This window comes from Hemibagrus wyckioides, linkage group LG08, assembly GCF_019097595.1.
Source record: "Hemibagrus wyckioides isolate EC202008001 linkage group LG08, SWU_Hwy_1.0, whole genome shotgun sequence".
NCBI classification, from domain to species: Eukaryota; Metazoa; Chordata; class Actinopteri; order Siluriformes; family Bagridae; genus Hemibagrus; species Hemibagrus wyckioides.
In genome coordinates, this window is record NC_080717.1 from 27,511,098 (window position 1) to 27,532,890 (window position 21,793).

A 21,793-nucleotide genomic window follows, 5' to 3' on the forward strand; every position below is an offset into this window, starting at 1 on the left:
ATTTACCTACAGTAAATGTTTCTTGCTTTTGATTGTTGTTATACAGGTATAGAAAATAAAACTGAACTGTATTGATAAAGAGGCTGAAGCCTGATGTGGCGCATTGCGCTCTTTAAGGCTGCGACTCTTTCCCCAATAAAATCACTGAATGATTCAGAGGAGCTCAGTGTAACTGTAAAGAAAAAAAAATCCCAGAATGCTCTGGACTCAAACAGGTTGTCAGGAGAAGGATCAGCAGCGGGATCAGGTTTGTCTCTCACCGTGTCTGGCGGATGCAGGCTGCAGGAGAAGCAGTGTGATCCCGGCGCACATCACACACCGTGGCCACACCGAGCCCGGCCGCTCCGGACACCTCGTCTCCCTCCACCACCCCGCCGCTCTTCGGCTTCCCACCACGGGCACTTTTCTCGAGGCCATGTGAACGTGTTGGCGTGCGGGCCTGGACGCGCGGAAACGAAACGCGCATTGGATCGGGACGTGTCCGCTCCGGTGTGTGAGACCGAGGCTGTGTCCGAGTCCGTGTCCGAATGCGCTGGGTTTTTAGATGGCCAGCATGGGAAAGTTTAAAGGCAGCGTTAAGGCAGAGAGTCCGTATCGAACCGAGCCGCCTTCACACCGAGCATCATTTCAGCGCGTATAAAAAAGGCGCATTTCATTTCATCCGGAACACACAAACATACACACACATACACACTCACACACACTCACACACAAACACACACACACACTCACACACCGCGCTCGCGCGCACGGCTCTGCAAAAGAAAAAAAAATCCCACCACAACGACGTGCTGCTAATAAAAATGAGAAGTGAAAGATCTCAAGTGCGCATCTGACGCGCAAAACACGGAGCGGGGGCCTTTTCTACTGAGGAATCGTTTCTGTGAACGACTCTCTCAAGTGACTCAATTAGACAAATTGATTCGCAAGAGTTCGACAGGCCAAAACACATCTACATTATTCATTTAAATTCAGCAGGACCTGATATCCTGTATGTATGAACTATTAAAATATAAATAATAAATTACAAAGCGCTTTCATTCTTCTGCTTCTTTTGACTAAAATTCCTTTTTTTAATGCATAATGTAATAATCTGCATAAATAGATGCAAGCAGTTTAACCTGAGCTAAGAATTCTATTTAAACACGACAGGTGTTGGGGAAGAGCTTAGCTAGTCATATATACACTCGCTGTCCATTTTAATAGGAACACGTACTCTGCTTTTATGATTTTCCGTGTTTTTGTGCTGCTGCTGCCACATGATTGGCTGATTGGATAGCTGCCTAAATGAGCAGGTGCACAGGTGTTCCTATTAAAGTGGACGGTAGAGTGTATAGTGAAGTTGATTCCTGCTTAAAAATGTTGCCGCTTCACTTTCAGTAAGTTCTAACAACTGAAAAATGACCTGAGTGTTTATTTCTTTGATTGGAAAAGCAGTGAGTGCAAGTGATAATTAGATAAATAGTACAGGGACATGTCACTGTTTCTGTCTCTCTGCTTATGTGTGTTCGTTACATAAACTCAGACTCTAGCAATAGTCCATCACACTGAAACCTGTGACTAAACGTACCACTGTGGGTTGGCATGTCGGGCTGCGGAACTATTTTTCTTGACGGAGCAAAAATAATCGAAATGTTCTAGCATTGGTGTCTGATATTCAGTGCATCAATACTCTTATTCATGTAATTATCACTTAAATAATAAGCTAGCAACTAAATAAGCTAAATAGCAACTAATAAGCTAGCAACTAAACATGTGTTCGCTTAACATTTCTTACTCTAGAACCGAGCTAGTTAGCCTTTAACATTCCAAGCAGGACTCTTGCTGCTAAACCACTTGGCTAAATCCAGTTAACTAGCATTAATTTCTTCCTTGTTTTCATTTCTTGACATCTGCTTTTTCCCCCCTACCCTAGATCAACACTTCTTCATGCCATTAGTCAGCTAATTTTGTTACATGATTTACAGTGTCTATTTTTTTCACTCCGTTTGGCTAATACATAAACCTTTTCACCAAATGTTAGCTGTGTCTTCTTTTTTTAATCATCATTGGGCCCCTCAGTGGTCCCGGGTCCCTTAATGACTCTTTATACCACTAATAAGAGGAAACAAACTCCCCGGGTTTCACATCTCTCCGCTTCCTATATGGGAAAAATATATGGACAGCTAATCGCTACATACTGCACGCGACCTACAAAGAAAAATACATTAGCCAAAATATTTGCCATTATGTGCGCTACAATTTGCATTACAGTAAATTTAAGGTAGAGTAACAAATCCAAGATTTCACATTTTGATGTTAGCATAGCAACAAGAAGGCTGAAGGTTTTTCTTTGTTTTAAAATATTATCAGTCTTCGATTATGTGGAACAGCCACGGTGTCGCTACGCTAGTTGTTGCTGTAGAAATACTTTCTGATGTATCAGATATGACAACAGCACTGTGGTACCATAAAAATGCTAAACACATTAAGTGCTAAAATATTATTACGGTGATATGTTGAGCAGCATCATTAGTTTCCATGGCAACTCTGATTTTGCATTCAGCTACTTGCTAATGCTATTGTTTCACGCAGTATGTTCCATTCTCGAGTTTTCCTACAGGACAGAATTGCTTTGTAATACCTCTAGGCTTTACACAGACAATGTGTGAACGAACATCATGATATTAAAAACAAACAAACAAACAAAAGACAAACAGGCTTGTCGTTAATGATGGGTTTATAGCAGGATGCTAAGGTTCTGGAATCTAGCTACACAAAAGTCCACCTTTACTTTTACTACTAAACAAATTATTTTGTGAAATTGTTATTGAAAACATTATGTTTTCATGTATTTTATGGAATAAAACACGGCATTGAACGTTAATGCTATAACGGGTTCTCTTCAGGGCGAGAGAATGTGATTTGATGGAAAACGACCGTTATTTATGTTCACTGCGCAACGAATCAAAACTCAATTCCGAGCTCGATTCATTTACCAAGATTTGTTTGAATGAGTCGAATCAGTAAAGTGAATCAATATAGTGACGTTAATCGGTAACAGCGCCCTCTGGTGGATATAATCATTAAAAAGGCAAACCGCAATATACAGACAATTTCATCTTTCGTTCCTTCTTTCTTTTTCTTTCGTTCCTTCTGTCTGTCTGTCTGTCTGTCTTTCTTTTTCTCTTTCTGTTCCTTTCTCCTTCCTTTCATTTCTCCTTCCTTCCTTTCATTTCTCTTTCCTTCCTTCCTTTCCCCCTTCCTCCCTCCCTGAATTTCTACTACCCCTAATGTGTAAATATAATAAGATAAAGGGTTAAAATATAGTCTATATAAACTATTTCCTCCATTATGTTAAAATTTCAAAATGCACTTTAATGCAGTGCAGTTGGCTAAACCCATACTTACAATAACTCTAATTAAATATATAATGTTTATCTAAGGCTTAAGTTGTTTTTATTTGCAAACAAAAAAAATCACATACATTTCACACGTTCATGTTTTTCATGTGATTCATGTCGTCTGCACATGCAAATTCAACTAAAATAAATGATGTGCTGAAAAATGAGTGGACATTAGGGAGAATGAAACAATGTGAAAAGGGTGTGGAATATAATGTAGAGAAAAACCGCAAGTACAGGTTCATTCACACGTGCTCTGCGTGTGACTTGTCTGTAAAGCGATTTCAACTTCAGCCACAAGAGGGCACTGTTCAGTCGTTTTTGCTGATTTATTTAATTCCTGGCGCCTATCCATATATTCATCCCTCCTAATAATAAGCAATAATAATAATAAATCTAATAATATTCATTTTATTTATTTAGTAATATTTATTTTTCTTGATCACGAGTTATTTTCATTTTACTTAATTATCGTTATAATTTTTATTTCATTATTTCTTTCCTACTAATTAATGTATTTTATCAGCTTTAAAATTCTATATAACTTGGGTATTAACTCCCCAGGTCAAAACTGGGACGTCTGCCTTTCCATGCACATGAATGTAATATGGAGTTGTCCCGCCCTTTGCACCTATAACAGCTTCAACTCTTCTGGGAAGGCTTTCCACAAGGTTTAGGAGTGTGTTTATGGGAATTTCTGACCATTCCTCTAGAAGCACATTTGTGAGGTCAGGCACTGATGTTGGACGAGAAGGTCTGGCTCTCAGTCTCCGCTCTAATTCATCCCAAAGGTGTTCTATGGGGTTGAGGTCAGGACTCTGTGCAGGACAGTCAAGTTCCTCCACACCAAACTCACTCACCCATGTCTTTATGGACCTTGCGTTGTGCACTGGTGTACAGTCATGTTGGAACAGGAAGGGGTCATCCCCATTAAGAGTTCCTTTCACTGGAACTAAGAGCGCAAACTCTGAATTCAATGATTCGGAGAGCTGTCCCAAAACTTATGACAACATAGTATATCTGTGTTTAATGTTAGGAGGAAAATTGAAATTTGGGCTAATCAACTAATTCAAACTGAACATATTTATTTATCCAATGCTACATTAGTTGCTTAGACTAGTCCTCGGCTGAACAATCCGTGCGCTAAGACATTCCATTAAATGTCACAGGAAAGGGACGATGCATTTAAAAAGCAGACTGAAAAACGGACACAGAGACAAATTGCCTGCAGCAATATATATTTTAACTCAAAGTGAATTTTGACAATACACCATAATTTCTTTAATTTGACACTCACCAAATAGTCACCAGGAAACCCGCTTTTTGTGACAAAGTACATAAGGCTTGGTCACATAGAAATCACTGAGAACCAGAGAAATAATGACCGAAAACTGTAAGACAGACACTTAAAAAACAAAAAAACAAAACAAAAAAAAACACACAAGAGTTCCCAGTCCTCATATACTGAATATTGCACAGTGCAATGGCTACATGGCAAACTAATGTAGCGTAAAAAATAAATCCGAAGCAAAAAACGAATTAGAAAGCCACAAAAAACCTACATGTATTAAAACAGTAACAGTTCAGATTTAATAAATCAAGTCCACTTACTCTGAAGTCTAAATCTATTCTCTGATAACTTGCAGTGAGATTTAACTTCTATGAAAAATATCTGCAGGAAAAAATGGAGGTTAAATAGCTCTAAAGCGATCAAACCCAAACATCAGGACAGAAACCGGTATACAGTAGCACATGTGACAAATACCAAGACCCTGAATTTCTGTACACACGTCTCTAAAAGAAAAAAAAAAAATTGAGAGAGAGAGAACACAATGAAATACAAAACAAGCCAAATACAGTTGTTTGGTATGATGGGTGTACTTTATCAGTCAGTGTGTGTGTGTGTGTGTGTGTGTGTGTGTGGGGTGAGCTGGGAAAACTTATCAGACGTTGCTGCTGAAAATTGTGGTTTTTACCTCTTGTTTTTTGGACTTCTCTACTTTAAAAGACAGGTTTAGATTTTACCAAATGACAAACATTTTTTTTCTTTCTAAGTGGTCTGAGCTGCAGAATCAGAGCGGGCATTTACTGTGGAGGATTAGAAATAAAGTGAAGACTTGAGAGATGATGCGTTTCCGGGTTGGGAATTTGTCAGCACAGATGTCTACCTGTTCATCAAAATCTTACGATTGGGCGAGGCGTGTAGAAGTAGCAGTCGCAATTTAAATTAGAATGAAACCTTTCATTTATTTTCATGAAAGTTCTGGAGAAACAACTACACACAAAGCACATTTCAGAAGCATTTCACAGCAGACGCCCCAGACTGGTTTTCCCAGACCGCCACACTTACACCCGTTTCATTTGAGTTCTCTGTCTCTGACGTGTTTTTGGTCGGTCTAAATGCAGGTTTACAACTAAAAAAAAAAAAAAAGAGATGATGTAATGCATAATTGTACAAAGTGTGTACTTCTGATGTGTACTTGTCCCTAGTGCTACATGCGTAATAACATGGTGTAGAAAAAGTGAAATGAGTTTTTGATTTCGTGGCTGATTTCCACAACCACGTTTCTTTTTGGACCAAATCTCTAAAGTACATTAAAGCAAATAACGTGCACATTGGTATGAATGTTGTGTCCCGTCGAAGAAAGAGTTTGCTGGAGAAAAAACCCCCCAAAAAGGAGGGCAGGTCGAGGTGGTAAACTGCAGGATGATGAAGAAGCTTAATCCAAAGCTTATTACAATCACAGTGTTAATGTAAAGCTTCAGTACGGGACAGAGGACCACGTCAGCGGAACAGTGCTGATCCCTGATAGCATTTCATTATTGGATTTCTGTTGTTGGGTTTTAGCCAAAAGGGGAAAAAAAAGGAAAAAAGATACACACACACACGCTAAAAGAAAAAGTCTAATGAAATGTACGGATTTAAAAAACAAAAATCTCACGTGAAGACGTCACTGCATTGCATGTTTGGCATGGGACTGCCAAGTGACACAAACGCTACCTAAGACGAAACTATAGTGAAGAGAAAACACACACACACACACACACCACATGCTCGCACCACACACACACTACTGGAAACCAGTGCATAACTAATTTTTCAACACTAAGAGGTCCAAGAGAGTCAAGAACACACGCAACACAAGATACAACACTTTAACTGACCTCGCAAGCGAGAAGATCTGGGTCGCTGTGTGCGTGTGCATATGTGTGTGTGTGTGTGCGCGCGCACAGGACATAAAGGTCTGAAGCACATCTGAAAGGCACTAGTTTAAGCGCTGCTCCTCAGACAGAGCAGAATACGTGTGTGAGACGATTTCCACACCAACACCGTGAGAAAAATGGCCACCGGGAAACTTATCGCGCATTCACGTTGAACCCGAGCTCGTTGTATCGGCCGGATAAAAGCGGATCAGGCGTAATCGATGGACGTGGACCGATTGAAATCAAACCCGAAAATAAATGCTCGATGTATTTTTTTTGGGAAATACATGCTGATTAACAACAAAGCACTGCAGCTCGATTATAAACAAGCAACACTTCTTTCCCTCGAGGAATCATAAGGGTACGAGTTCATATTTCGTAGCGGGGCATTTTTCTCCGTCGCAAATCGATCGATAAACACATCCACAAAACAACAACAACAACAACAACAATAATAATAATAATAATAATAATAATAAAATAAAGGAGTTAAATCTATCCTGCAAGCTATGCCTTATTGAGATACTTATATATATATATATATATATATATATATATATATATATATATATATATATATATATATATATATATATATATATATATATATATATATATATACGTACTCTGATATACACCGATAAGCATCTCATATGCAATGATGAGCCCCAAGATTACCATTAACACTACAGATAATACACGAAAGGAATAAGGAAAATAAAATCATAAACAGAGAACACGCACCCCAAAAAACACACGACAAACTAAAACTTCCATCAAATCGCAATACAGTAGTTACAATGACACTTCAAACAGAAAAGCAAAATATACACAGGCATTAAAACGGGTTTCGATGCCGCTCAGTAGAGTAAAAACCGAAAGAAAAACCTCATGTCCATCTTAAGGTCGTCGAGACACACGTACAAAAAAAAGAAAAAAACAAAACAAAAACGATAAGAAAGCTAAGAACAAAGTTAATCACTTTACCCTCACAGCTATGACGAAGTGGCGATCAGTGAATAGCAGCTTATCTATGGTACATTCAAGGATAAATGAAATCATTAAACTTGCCAAAAAACAAAAGCTAAACATCAACCTCAACCTTTACACAGAGTACATTTCTTTTTTTTTTTGTTGTTGTTTAATACATCCCCAACAAGAGTAATATCTGAGGTCTAGGCTAGAACAGTAGCTACGTCGCTTAAGAAATCAATTACTGTCTTTGGTGTAGCGAAAGCATAATAAAAAGTAATAATATAAATGATAGCAAAGGAAAAATTTCTAAATAAAAACACAAAGCACACTAGAAAAAAAAAAAAAGAAATTCATCATTTCTCCCTGACGGAATGTTTCAAATGAAAAACAACCAGCACTGAAAAAGCGAATCTCGTCACATGCTTAAAGGTGAGAGAGAAGGAAAATTGCACACGACCAACTTCGCACCTCGGAAAAGCACTAAATACTCCAACAATGACAGATCGACGGTTAAATACTGAAATCTCTGCACAAGCTAACAGGAAACCACGTCAATGATTTAAAGAGCTATCTGCAGGTTAATGCCAATACCAAGAAAAAAAAAAACAAAATACACATCTAATTCTAAAAAATTAGAATAAAAAAACGAACACACCCAGAAACGATGGATTGTATTGCAGTTGTGTTAAACAGTGTAAATACTGTTAGTATTAAAAGAGTAGCAATTGATTATCAAATAGGAAATAAAATCAAAACTGTACATAGTTCATTCGGTGAGAACGCTCGCTACAGCGATCAAAGGAAATCCATGCAAAAAAACAAAAAACAAAATAAAATTTTTTAAAAATTACAAAACACATCACACCAGTGATCCCTCAAACACAGGGGGCGCTTTAAATCAAAACCATCAGAGGAAAGGATCCGCTCGTCCACCAAAAAAAAAACAAACAAAACGAGCAGGTCAGCGTCAGAAACCTCCCTCGCACCCTGAACAGTGACGGAGAAACCCCGAAACCTTTTCCAGCGAGAACGAAAAGGGAAATTTTTTACTCTACCCCCTTTGTTAGGTAGGTCATGTCAAAATGTAACGTGTAAAAGAAAACATTGAATACAGCAGGAGTGGAAGAGGGACGAAGAAATGCATAAGAGTTACAAGCCTCAACACTTCAATGACGAGCAGGACAGCAAATTCATGAAGGAGAAAAAAAATTAAAAAATAAAAAAAGTTAGGGAGAATTAAAAACGTACACAACGCATTCGTGTCATTCCTAATCTGCTTTGCGATAAAGGATCATGTCTTTTCTTTTTTTAACTTGATTTTTTTTTTAACACAACATTGATGAACAGCTCACACTGTGACTTGCCGACAAAACAAAAATGCAACCCTGACAAAATAAAAGACAGGCTACATCAAAAAAAGAAAAGAAAAGTGAAATTTCAAGTGCTGCAGTCCTGTTGCAGTCATGTGAATGCAAGAGTGTCAACGTCACACCCTGCAAAGACATGTTTTTTTTTAATAAGGCACTTTTTTGGAGGGATCAGGTTACACTCTGAAAACACACACAGAGTGAGTTCTGAGTCTTGTGATTCCTCCATGCAGTGTGCAGTAACCTTACAATGTGGGATGTGGTTAACACTGGGAACGAAAGGGGCATAAGCCTGTTACAAAAAATACAGACACCAACAAGAGGGAGTCGCTGGTCTGCACGTGTTCACCCTCACACACACTCACACGTGTGGGCCCTGCCACCAGACTGGGATGGCTTCACCAAGTCACATTAAGAAGGCAATATAGAAAAATAGCTATAGAGAGAGACAATATCCTATCATACCCCTGTACTATAGGAAGGAATTAATGACTCAGGGTGCAGAGGGTTGGGGATTATTTTTCTTTTCAATATCAAATGTGCAAAAGGCAGGAAAAGTGAGTTAGATATCAATTCATATACCAAGTGTTTTTCTTTTTCTTCCATATCGGTTTCAGATGCATTTACACTCCACGATTTTTGGAGACGAGCATGTCAGAGCAGTAAGGAGCCCTGGGGTTGGCATGTGTGTGTGTATGTGTCAGATGTAGGGGTACTGGGGCAGTTTGGTGGGGCTGAGTGGGAAGCCTGTGTAGGCGGGGGACGTCACGTACGAGTGTGGCGTGAACAGGGCTTTGAAGGCGGCTGGCGGGTGCAGCGTGGGCGAGGGCAGCAGGCGGGGGTCGATGCCCGGGTTGATGCCCATGCTGATGCCCTGAGGCACCAGACTGTAAGCAGGTTGCAGTACGGGCCGTGGCGAGTGCAGCAGGTGGGCGACGGGGGCAGAAGGAGGGTAGGAGAGCAGGGCGGGAGGGGCTGGGGGAGGAGCCTGGACCGAGTGGGTGGGGCTGGCGTGAGGGAAGGTGTGACCGTGCACCATGGGAGGGATGAAGGCCTGTGGACGACAAGGCTGAGTGTAGTTGCCGTTCCATTCCTTGTGACAGGAGCTGTAGTGCTGGACCTGAGAGGACATGATAAAGAAAAGCAAACAATTACAACCCTGAAGAGTTCAAAGCCGTGTAACCAAAATCAATTGCATTCATTCACAGTGCTATAGATATAATATAACTAATCGCTTATTCCACTCCCAGCGAAGGGTCAGGAATAGGTTATGATTTTTCATAAACCACAGTAATACCTTTTGAAGTTGGCATTTACATAGTGAGGTGTATTAACCAAAATCTTTAATATAAAAAACATTTATACTAGGGGCGTAATGACGATCTCGACTAGATGCACCAATCGGAGTGAAATTAGTGGATAATTATTGATCACAACTGATTGTAAATCTATTGTTCCTGTAAAATCACAGAAACCTGGTATGTTAATAGTAGTCATCATTATTTGTGCATTACAGTTAGCTGGTCACATAGTGGTCAGAGTAGATTCAGTGTTGTTGTTCAACAGTGATTAATAAAATGAATCATGAATCATGCCTGAGGGTCCATGCCACAATTTTTTTCCCCATCACTTATGATTACCCAGTGATTTTAACTAACTGACTGAATTCTAAACACATTCCATCATTAAATCCAACTACACTGAGGAAGAGCAAGCAAAGGCAGAGGGGAGACCTGGCCAAAGCCGAGAGGCTGCTGCTGTTGGAATGTGGAGGTGATCTTGTGCTGGCGAGGCAAACTCGGAGTGGAGTGCAGATTCAACCGTCCGGGAGCGCATCGTCCTCGCAACTGGCACGATGACTCGTACACTGTGAGAGAGAGAGAGAGAGAGAGAGAGAGAGAGGGAGAGAGGGAGAGAGAGAGAGGGAGAGAGAGGGAGAGAGAGGGAGAGGGAGGGAGAGGGAGGGGGAGGGAGAGGGAGGGAGAGGGAGAGAGGGAGAGAGAGGGAGAGGGAGGGAGAGAGAGGGAGAGGGAGGGAGAGGGAGAGAGGGAGAGAGGGAGAGAGAGCGAGAGGGAGGAAACAGCTAAGTTAAAGAGATGATAAGTAAAAGACTAAAATAGGGAAAGGTGTCAATGTGAAAACTTATCACAATAAATCAAACTTAAAAGATGTACAGAAATGATTGGTCATATTTGCACATTCAAGTTGGGATTTTATCCTTGGAGAAACAGCTCATCACACAGTATTACGTTTACATTACAACACAAATATGATATTTTGCTCTGATCTGAAAGTAACAATCTAATAACCGTCCATATGATCCATGGACCACATCGAGAAACACTGTGTGTGAAACTAGCAGTGTTCGCATTCATCGCAGAGATGTTTTCTGGAGCTCGACTGTGGCGCATCAGCTGGAAAAAGCCAGATGGAGAGCTTTTATTGTTTTTGCTGTCATTACTCACACGTCCGTGTTGAAAAATCTGCGGCTGCGAGAGAGCAGCCAGTGAATGTTCAGTGAATTCTGATCTGAGCGCTTTTATTTCAGTATCACGCATTGAGTGCAGCTTAAATCGGATTTGGATGTTTAAATATCTGACTTTTGTACTCACAGATCTGAGCAATTTTATGTTGTAATGTAAACGTGGACTATAATAAATATTTTGCCACAAATGACTGCATAGGGGGGAAAGTACTGCCAGACACAGGGGTGGACAAATAAATTCCTTACCTAACCTACTGTTTTGATGCTAAAAGCAGCGACAGGCATAATTTTGCTCAGAATTATGAACTGGAGAGAACTGATACAAACTATAAAAAAAAAAAAGCAGTTAATTGATGGCTGACTTTTATGCGCCTTTATTCTCTTCTGATGAGGCATCACGTTCATGTTTTTCACAGAGGCAGGAAGTCTTTGGCTAACATTTCAGCTATGAGATCTTGATACATAGCTAGAGTCTTTTGAGCAATTCCACTCCGTTTAGTCACAGTTTCCAGATCCCTTTGTGTTCCTGATTATGGAAAGATCGCCCTGTATCTGCTGATCGATATGTTCAGGAAAAATAGTTCCCACAAACAGATAAACCACATCCTCTGTGTCAGCAGGAACCAATATGAACCAATCATGCTATGTTTACATAAATGCATCAAATAACCATGGAAATGTCAGCAGGAAGTAGAGTTTTTCTATCTGTGGTTGTTAAGCAAGTGAATAAATGCTGAACAAACAGTTGGGTGAAGTCACTTCTCTGCCTGGCAACGGTGAATGGAAAATGGATAAACTGGATGAATGCAACGCAGCGTAACAGGTAGGCAATTTCTCCCTTCCGCCAAATACCAACCACAAACTGAAAAATCACAGGAATTAATCCCTGGCATGACAAATCCATCTGCCACTGAGTGCACATTCGTTTCAACAGCAAAACCTCTAGCGGATTTCATACACGTCACCCATAACCTAGTTCTCTATACTTTTCCAACCTCAGTAAAGTTGCTCAGGTCACAATCCATACCACAGTGTCGTATGAAAACTACACGCTGTCGGAGTCTGATCTTTTAAATCAAGGATTTCTTATGTCCTAATTGCATGCAATCACACAATCGGCACACCAACAGAGCTAAACTGAGAGCAAAAAAAGGAATGAAGATATGAGGGGAAGACAGGAGAAGTCAAAAAAAGAAAAAGGAGGGAAAAAAACCAAACAAACAAAAACTCCCAAAGGCTTTTCACTCGACGCAGGGATGTAGTGCACAGGACACACGGGTCACAGTGCACTCAATACCCATAATCACCTGCAAGAGCCTCTGTGGTACCCTCCTGCCTCTCCCCTATGACCTGCAAAGCAGACATATGGGCTGTGACCATGTATACTCATATATACACTGAACCGGAGTGTGAGCACTGCCAAGCTTCTCAGTCATCTCGCAATTAGTAATAGGTTGTAAAGTGTCAGTTTGTCAACATGCTTTGAAGGAAGGTGAGGTCTGTATGTGTGTGTTACCTGTGTTTCCGTGCTGCTGCTGGTTGTTATTGTTGTTTAACACTCTGAGCGGTGGCACCACCACTGTCCTGACAGCCGGTTTTATTTGCGTCACTGTGTGTGTGTTGCTGCGCCGGATTTCGGCTTCCTGCTTCTGATTGGTGTTCAGAAAGCGTCTCTCGGGAAACGGGCTGCTGTGAGAGTCTGACCCCGGGGAGCCGTCCACTGTGTCACAGCCGCTCTCATGACCATCATCCTCGGACATACTGGTGAAAAAACATCGATCGCTTATAACAGTTACTTGAAACAGCAGCACCCTCTAGTGGGGAATTTTCGGCATTTAACCAAAAACATTTGGACAATCGTTTATTAGTTACTTAAATGAGCAGCCCCCTCTAGTGGGGAGTTTTCTGTATCTAAAGAACTTTTGAAATAAATACAGCAAATCCAACACTGCCGGACAAAATGTACACTTTGTTAAGTGTGTATTGATCAATAATTCTAATAAATCTATTCGTTCAGTTAATTACAAGCTTCTAAATTTACATGATTGTCTTTCTTGTGCTATAACCTGATGGAACATGAAAACATGTTCTTTCCATTTATCTGTAATCCACTATTTGCTATTCAAACACTATGTTTAAAGCCAGCAAATAATGTTATCATTTTGTGCTGTTGAATGCACAATTTTGAACACAAACACAAAATGTTTTTTGTGTCTCAAGTTCATAAGAGACTAATTGGCAGGCTAGTGAGGAAACTAAAATGATATGATATAGGTGACTGGAAAATAGTATAACTACATTCTCAGTGCGTCTTCCATTAGACTTGTTCATATTGATTAAATAAGACTAAAACGGCCACTAAGCCCACTAAGGGGCTTGTGGAGAATGTCAAGGAACCTGTGTGTGTGTGTGTGTGTGTTACCTGTTGGGTCTCTTGCAGGGTGAGGGACTGGACTGAGCTGAAGCTGAGGAGCTTGTGCTCAGGCTGCTGTCTGGGCTGCTGAGTGAACACACCCGCTCCATATTCAGAGACCCTTTACATGCCTCACAATCTGGACTGCCCTTACATCTGAAACACACACACACACACACACACACACACAAGTATCCTCCATTAAACAGAACACATTTTTTCTGACATTATAGAGCTGGTCATAACACATAACACCTGAAAGTTAAAAGGTCAACAAAATGCAGAAGCAAACTGTTGTTCTTTTAGAGCCCTCTGCTGTCTGTGATGTGAATTGCAATTGCTATGAAAACAACCACAAGCTGATTTTTTTTCCTCAATTAAGCCATAAAGGTTAATGTTTATGTCATTGAATGAAAGCTTGATTGCTAATCTTTGCTGTTTATTAAACTCACGTGTTAGAGGAACACCTCTGCTCTTCTGTGTCCCTCTCATCCTCATCTGTATCAGTGCTAATGCTAATGACGCTGACCGCCGGGCTTGGTGATTCGCCAATAACGACAGACTCTCGTTGCTGTTTGGCTGCTGATCGCTGCTCTTCAGAGCCCTGCTCTTTCGTCTTACAGCAGCTCTCTTCCTCCGTCTCTTCTATGTGGTTTGGCTTCTTCTTGGGCTGTGACTCCACCTCCCTGTCCCTAAGCCCCGCCTCTGGGTTTCGCAGGGTGTCCTGTCTTTGCATCTTTGGTGAGAGGCACACTGAAGTGTGCGTTTCTGCGTAATACGACGTATTCACACTCCTGCAAAACATGCCATCCTCCGATCAGATTAAACCATTCAATTGTAACTTATGACAGTTTGATAATCATGCATGATAAACATAATGCCTTACCTGTTCTGACTGGGCTTGGTGTTCTTGTTGGCTGTAGTTTGAGGCCACACCACGTGAGCAATGCCTATATTCATGGGCTGGTGCGCAGATACAGCCATCTGACTGGGCACGAGTGGTTGCGGTATCATGGAACCATAATGGCTGGTGTGTGACCGCACTTTCCTACAAACAAAGCAGACAATATCAGAGCTGGATATACTACAATGACCACTGAACTAAGATGCATGGGTTAGCATCAGTCCAGATGTTTTTGGGAACTTGTAGTCAGTAGCAGCCTTTGCACAACAACAAGGAAAGCAATAACAAATTGTGTTTAAAAAAAAAATATATATAAAAATACCACATCCAACTCCTAAAATAATCTAGGATGCCTGTGCATGTGCTGTTCTGGCCCATTAACCAATACAGTTTATTAGATGTTGCTTGCCACTCTACCCTAAAAATGCATTTTCTGTTATTATCTGCTACATCACTCACATTAATTGTGTGGATTGGCTCCATGTTAATTATAATGGCAATTACTCAGAAGAAGTAATTGGATTATTTGCATAAATATATCCTGAGGGAATCTGGGGAAGTTAATTGACGGATGAAAAGGGACAACTTTTCATTATAAAGTTAAAGCATGTGTGTGAAAGAAAACAATACATAATGTTTTTGCTATAAACCTTCAGAACGATCAGATAGATGGTTTACTTTTAGATGGAATCGGGAAGAACACTTAAGAGGAGCCAAGACCACATTCTAGACATGGTTTCGTAAAAGTTGCCGGTTGTGGCGAGCGCTGTGTCTGAGTGCATCTTACCCCCAGTCCGGTCTCCTTTGAGAGCAGGAGACAGTGTCGGAGGGCAGCGTGGTGGGTGGAGGAGGCACCTGCTGCCATGCTGGTACCAGGATCTGTGGAGTCCTGTTGGACCACGGCTGCTGCAAAACCAACGAAGACAGACATCAGAAACAATGACAGAAATTCATTTATTGAGAACACTGCAAAGGTTCAGGACAAGAAAGTGGACCTGTTGTGTGTGTTCAGATCAGACACTGAGAATGTGTTAGTATCAAGCAGGAGACTGATGAGATTTGTGTGTTACTCTCAACTCAATAGAAATTCTGCAGTTTAGGTATCCAGGCTCTGACCTGTGCAATGACTCCCGGTCTAAGAGGTAAAGGCTGGATGGCCGGAGCCTGAGTCACCAGTGGCAGTGTATTATCCATCCGCACCGAATACCCTGACGGCTGGTTTGGGTTGGACCCGATTCCTGCAAAATGTCCTTTTTTTTTTTTTTTAAACAAAAATACAGCAATGTATATTATAGACACATTATACCTAATCTCAACTTAGAATTTTTGGACTAAACAATAAAAATGAGCTTGTTTAGTTATTTGAATTCATATTTTAATTCTACCTTGAATGGCTGGTGGGCAAAGGATGAGGGTTTGCTGAAAAGAGTCAGTGCAGCCAAACTGTGCACTTCCTGTTTGTAGAGGAATGCCAGGGTGTACCACAGGTGGTGCAGGTGGAGCCAATGCCTAGATCCAGAAACACAGATATAGGTCACAATACAGTGTAAGATGTACACTGAAAAAAGATCATTCATTAATAAGAGATGAAACATACTTCCATAAGGAAATGCATGGGATGTGGGATAATTAAAAGAACCAAACCATTTAAGTGAATGAGGTGGGGCAGGTTTTAGGGTTATAAAGATTCCTCTGAAACATGTCATAGATTTCTTAGGCTGTTTCAAAATAAATGTGTATAATTTAGCCTTGTTCAAGGGGGAAAATCTGTGGTTGTGTAAACATGGAAATATTAATACAGCTCATTATATATTGTGAGGAAGTTGAAGAAGGTACGGAAAGAATCGTTCTGCTTTAACAAAAATCAAGTAAACAGTATTCATTTCAAGTACCTGTGAGTGCATGGAGGGGATTTTGTTGAAGACTGCAATGTTGGGGCCACTGGGTAGTGTGACGGGTTTCATGAGAGGGGGTGGGGCTTTGTTACGGTTCACCGCATCGAACGTGCTGGTCCTCGAGTGGCAAATGTCCATGATGTGGAAACACGACTGCACGCTGTAGGGAACAGTGGACAAAGGCTCATTTCATGCTGGATGTGAAACTGGGTGAAGCCTAATTTCATCCCAAGTCTCGCAATCACTGTCTGACTACGCAACACTCAGACAAAATCTGTAATGAAATTTCATTTCCCGCATCAACCTGATCAGACTCGTTCAGACTTTTAAAAAGAAATCGGATAACTCCGGACGTGTCGAAATATATATCGAGAACATTCTAGAGAGAACTGACTTAAACAGAAACCATATCTATCATTCTCTAGTGAGATCGGCCACAAGAAATTCTCAAGTAAATTAACAATTAAATGAATTAATTACAAATGTCATTAAAAATCTTGGTTGGTTTTTGTTTTTAAAAGTTACTGATCCACATTTTTAGATGCTGAAAGTTCTAAAAAACTTAAATCTAATTGAAAAATGTTAGCAACTACTATTATACTTAACATAGTAAAATTAAATTTAAAAAACATTAAACTACAAAATTCACTTTTTTCCTTTATTTTTAGTGTGTTTCTCATATACTTAAATAGCAAACATTTTTAAAGAAAGGTCAAAATAATTTGTTCTGCATGCTCTGTGTGCCGTGTGAGCGTACTGGCTGCTGTGTGGAAAGTCCAGTAAGTGCTGCATAGTGACGAAAGGGTGGCTGAGAGCGTCTGAAGGAGTGATGCGCTGGTCGGCGTCGATCAGCAACATCATCTTGAGCAGATCCACAAACTCTCGCCTGTCTGCTTTCTCCGCAAGCTGATCACAGCCCTCCATATTCAACACCAGGTTTACCTGAGAGCCAGAGAGATAATATACACACACACTAAAAATCCAGCTCATTTTCTGCAAAATTCCCTTCTGCAGGTTTCACATGAATAATTAAATTAAAGGATGTAACTTTGGTGCAGATGTGTGAACCTTAACACATGCGAACAATGGCTGATCTAATCTATTAACATCTTACGTGGCCGATGTCATCCAGACAGCTGAAGATGTACTTCCTGGCCTCCTTCGATTTCATTCCAGTCTCTGTCTCGTGCTCCTCTGTTGTCTGTAAAAACCGATAGAGGATGAGGAAGAGGAAGAGGCAGTATAGCTCAAGATACAGATAGACACACACTGGGGACCTCTGGGCTACAACAGGGCTCCTACATGGATCAATGTCCAGGAAAGCAAGCAATACACAGAGGGGTCCAAAAGTTTGGGGCTGCTAGTGGAAATGGTTCATTACAAATTCTATAATAAGCAATGATTTAAGTGAGAAGTAAATTTTTTTTTTTTAGAAATCTTAGTATTTGGTCTATTCAGGTTTTGCCCTTTAGCACTCAAACTGTCATTGACTCAACGATCCATGAAGTTAGATCCATCGGTGTCATCTAAAAATGTGTTTTGATGGAAGGATTAAGACTCAAGGACGGACTGAATTTATTTCTAATTTTGAATGAAAAAGAAAATCGTGGACCAGCGAAGGCAGTTATAACTTCAATTCCGAGAGAAGACACGAATTTTGATCATCCTCAACAGGTTCACACTTGATGCTTGAGCAAGTTATGTAACCTGATAAATTCTATATTCTATTGACCACCCCCATCAGCTGCTGAACAAATATTTTCCACACGGTGAAAAGGTCAGGTATAGTATTACGTTCATGGGTTACGGTCTAAGATGATCAGTGAAACAGAAGATTAAATATCACTGAAGGACAAAATCATAAATGTATTACCTAATCTGTTGTGTAAGTGAAACCTCAAGTCTGATTACGGTCTCTTATTGCCTAGCAAAAAATAGCAACTCAATAGAATGATGAGCTAACTACTTTCATTAATAGCAGACTTTAGAAAATAATAGATTATGTGGATCCCTTGGAGAGATGGAGCACGGGTTTTTATCCCCTCGTGATCGTGTCCCTGGTGATGAAGCTTTGTGTTTTTGGCAGAAAGTCTTTGGATAACGCTCTGGCTTTGAGCTGAATGTTCTCTTGTAGCATGCTGTTGCAATTAGGGTCACCAAATTGACACAAGGTGGTTCATATTATTAGATAATCTTTCAGATTAAACAATGGACTTGTTTAAAATACACAGATTTCTGTGTACATTTTGTCATTAAAAAATGCCAGAGTTCAAACTCATCGCTCGGACTGTTATCAAATCACTGGTTATCCAGCACTCCCTGGAGTTTATACACAGATGTTTGTTCATCTTTCTTTGTGTTGCTCAGTATTTCAGAAAACCTTTCTGCACTGTAGGATTACATAGAATAGATAAATGAACCATTTGAGACTTGTGGCATTGTCACTTGTCACTCTCAGATTTGCAGTTATTTATAAGGGAAATGCTTTTATTAGGATTGCTCCTGTCATGTTTTTATGTCTGTAATGTCTTTTGTGGACAGAGTTCACTTGTGTGGCAAACCGAAAAAAAAAAAACCTATGAAAACACTAACGCACAAAGCAGGCAGCTAACAGACCGGTGAGTATCACTGCTTCTGTAGCATCAGTGGATATTTCTGCTGAATGCCAGACTGGTAAATTTTAAATTAATAGTCTGGACTCGCTGAACTCAGCAGGCACTGACGAGTACAGAGTATTTTCCAAGACCAAAAGTAGTTTAACCACATAGTAAATTTTGTAGAGTACAAAAGGAAAAAAACAACTCTGCTCTATGCACGTTTTTTTTCTGTTGTGAGAACATTACTTTCCCTGATGCTCCTGCCTCGTTTTTCCCTGCTGATGTAACCTGCAAAGACACCAATCGGTTTCTACAAACGTCACCGGTATTGAGAAACCCCCGTTTGTGTCCTACATAGACCCCTTAGCCTGTGACGCAGACATAAACTTGCCTTCAGCCTCCAGGCTGCGTACGGCGAGTCCGACTCCTTGCGGAAGAAACGGGACGTTTTCGTCCCCACGTTTAACAGGTGCTCACCAGGCAGCCCTTGGGTTTGAGAAATGTAGCGAATCTGGAAAGAAAAACAGACAGATAATGATTCACACTTCTGTTTGGAGACGCCGTGATAAGAAACGAATTAAATATTAAATTAATCAAGAAGATCCAGAGATGATTAATTAATCGTAATCATGATTTCTGGTTTGCTCAAATAAACATTCGAATTCCAAATGATAATAATAATGTTCCACTTCTACAGGTTTTAGTTCCTGGACACAAAATCACAGTAGTCCAGACTTGATGATGATCACGTCATTCATGCATATAAATCATAAAGTAAGCTCCTATTACACATTTAAAATATCCCCTGGATTTATTAAACGGATACAAAGACATATACACATGTTCTATTATAATATTTCAGTAACTATTTTCCCGTGTCTGTGAACCAAAGTCAGCTCTTATGATGCTGTCAAAGCTTAGCTACAGATTTATTCATCAAGGCACCAACATGTAATATAGCTCGGTTATAACAAGTGAAATGTGTTCTTGTTCCTTCTCGTTCTCCACACCCTGGTGCTCTTTAATGGTTAAGTGCATGTTTTGACACAACCAGTGATCTCATCACCCAAATCATTACATAAGCATCATCTACGTGCAGCCCTGGCTCACCTCACTACAGTCAATGGGAGGGGTAATATATACACACACACTCACCGATCAGCCATAACATTGTGAACAGTGAGAGGTGAAGTGAATAAGACTGAGTATCTCCTCATCATGGCCCCTGTTAGTGGGTGGGATATATTAGGCAGCAAGTGAACATTTTATCCTCAAAGTTGATGTTAGAACCAGAAAAAATGGACAAGCGTAAGGATTTGAGCGAGTTTGACCAAAGGGCCAAATTGTGATGGCTAGACCACTGGATCAGAGCATCTCCAAAACTGCAGCTCTTGTGGGGTGTTCCCGGTCTGCAGTGGTCAGTATCTATCAAAAGTATCCTTTATGTCCTGTGGGTTGTGAGGTGAAGCTCATGGAGGCCCCACCTCTCAACCTACAGGACTTAAAGTATCTGATGCTAACATCTTGGTGCCAGATACCACAGCATACCTTCAGGGATCTAGTGGAGTCCATGCCTCGACAGGTCAGGGCTGTTTTGGCAGCAAAAGGGGGGACCAACACAATATTAGGCCATTAGGTGATAATGTTATGCCTGACCGGTGTGTATTTGTTTTTTATATACACACACACACACACACACACACACAAACACATACACTATATTGCCAAAAGTATTTGCTCACCTGCCTTGACTCGCATATGAACTTAAGTGACATCCCATTCCTAATCCATAGGGTTCAATATGACGTCGGTCCACCCTTTGCAGCTATAACAGCTTCAACTCTTCTGGGAAGGCTGTCCACAAGGTTTAGGAGTGTGTTTATGGGAATTTTTGACCGTTCTTCCAGAAGCGCATTTGTGAGGTCACACACTGATGTTGGACGAGAAGGCCTGGCTCTCAGTCTCCGCTCTAATTCATCCCAAAGGTGTTCTATCGGGTTGAGGTCAGGACTGTGCAGGCCAGTCAAGTTCATCCACACCAGACTCGGTCATCCATGTCTTTATGGACCTTGCTTTGTGCACTGGTGCACAGTCATGTTGGAAGAGGAAGGGGCCAGCTCCAAACTGTTCCCACAAAGTTGGGAGCATGGAATTGTCCAAAATGTCTTGGTATGCTGAAGCATTCAGAGTTCCTTTCACTGGAACTAAGGGGCCAAGCCCAGCTCCTGAAAAACAACCCCAGACCATAATCCCCCCTCCACCAAACTTTACACTTGGCACAATGCAGTCAGACAAGTACCGTTCTCCTGGCAACCGCCAAACCCAGACTCGTCCATCAGATTGCCAGATGGAGAAGCGCGATTGGTCACTCCAGAGAACGCGTCTCCACTGCTCTAGAGTCCAGTGGCGGCGTGCTTTACACCACTGCATCTGACGCTTTGCATTGCACTTGGTGATGTATGGCTTGGATGCAGCTGCTCGGCCATGGAAACCCATTCCATGAAGCTCTCTGCGCACTGTTCTTGAGCTAATCTGAAGGCCACATGAAGTTTGGAGGTCTGTAGCGATTG

The 21,793-nt window shown here is 40.9% G+C and overlaps 2 protein-coding genes across 6 annotated transcripts in view; both read right to left on the bottom strand.

The window, feature by feature from the left end:
* kiaa1549la (KIAA1549-like a) overlaps positions 1-866 on the bottom strand; it is a 68,507-nt gene extending 67,641 nt beyond the window's left edge. For 2 of the 4 annotated variants that reach the window (XM_058397781.1, XM_058397783.1), the window contains exon 1: positions 261-866. In XM_058397781.1, the coding sequence (XP_058253764.1) occupies positions 261-417 (157 nt within the window). In that variant the 5' untranslated portion in view covers positions 418-866. The remainder of the gene's footprint in view (positions 1-260) is intronic. The other 2 variants (XM_058397782.1, XM_058397780.1) reach the window with 1 other exon arrangement.
* An 8,596-nt stretch (positions 867-9,462) lies between these two features.
* The window catches only part of hipk3a (homeodomain interacting protein kinase 3a), a 44,039-nt gene continuing 31,708 nt past the window's right edge, over positions 9,463-21,793 (bottom strand). The window contains exons 4-16 of one of the 2 annotated variants that reach the window (XM_058396732.1): positions 19,615-19,734; positions 17,741-17,827; positions 17,384-17,568; positions 16,624-16,786; positions 16,117-16,240; positions 15,848-15,981; positions 15,519-15,634; positions 14,714-14,875; positions 14,280-14,621; positions 13,837-13,983; positions 12,931-13,175; positions 10,663-10,796; positions 9,463-10,049 (exon numbers count right to left, since the gene is read on the bottom strand). In XM_058396732.1, coding sequence (XP_058252715.1) covers positions 9,630-10,049; positions 10,663-10,796; positions 12,931-13,175; positions 13,837-13,983; positions 14,280-14,621; positions 14,714-14,875; positions 15,519-15,634; positions 15,848-15,981; positions 16,117-16,240; positions 16,624-16,786; positions 17,384-17,568; positions 17,741-17,827; positions 19,615-19,734 — 2,379 coding nt within the window. In that variant the 3' untranslated portion in view covers positions 9,463-9,629. Of the gene's footprint in view, positions 10,050-10,662; positions 10,797-12,930; positions 13,176-13,836; positions 13,984-14,279; positions 14,622-14,713; positions 14,876-15,518; positions 15,638-15,847; positions 15,982-16,116; positions 16,241-16,623; positions 16,787-17,383; positions 17,569-17,740; positions 17,828-19,614; positions 19,735-21,793 lie in introns of both variants that reach the window. The other variant, XM_058396731.1, reaches the window with a different exon arrangement.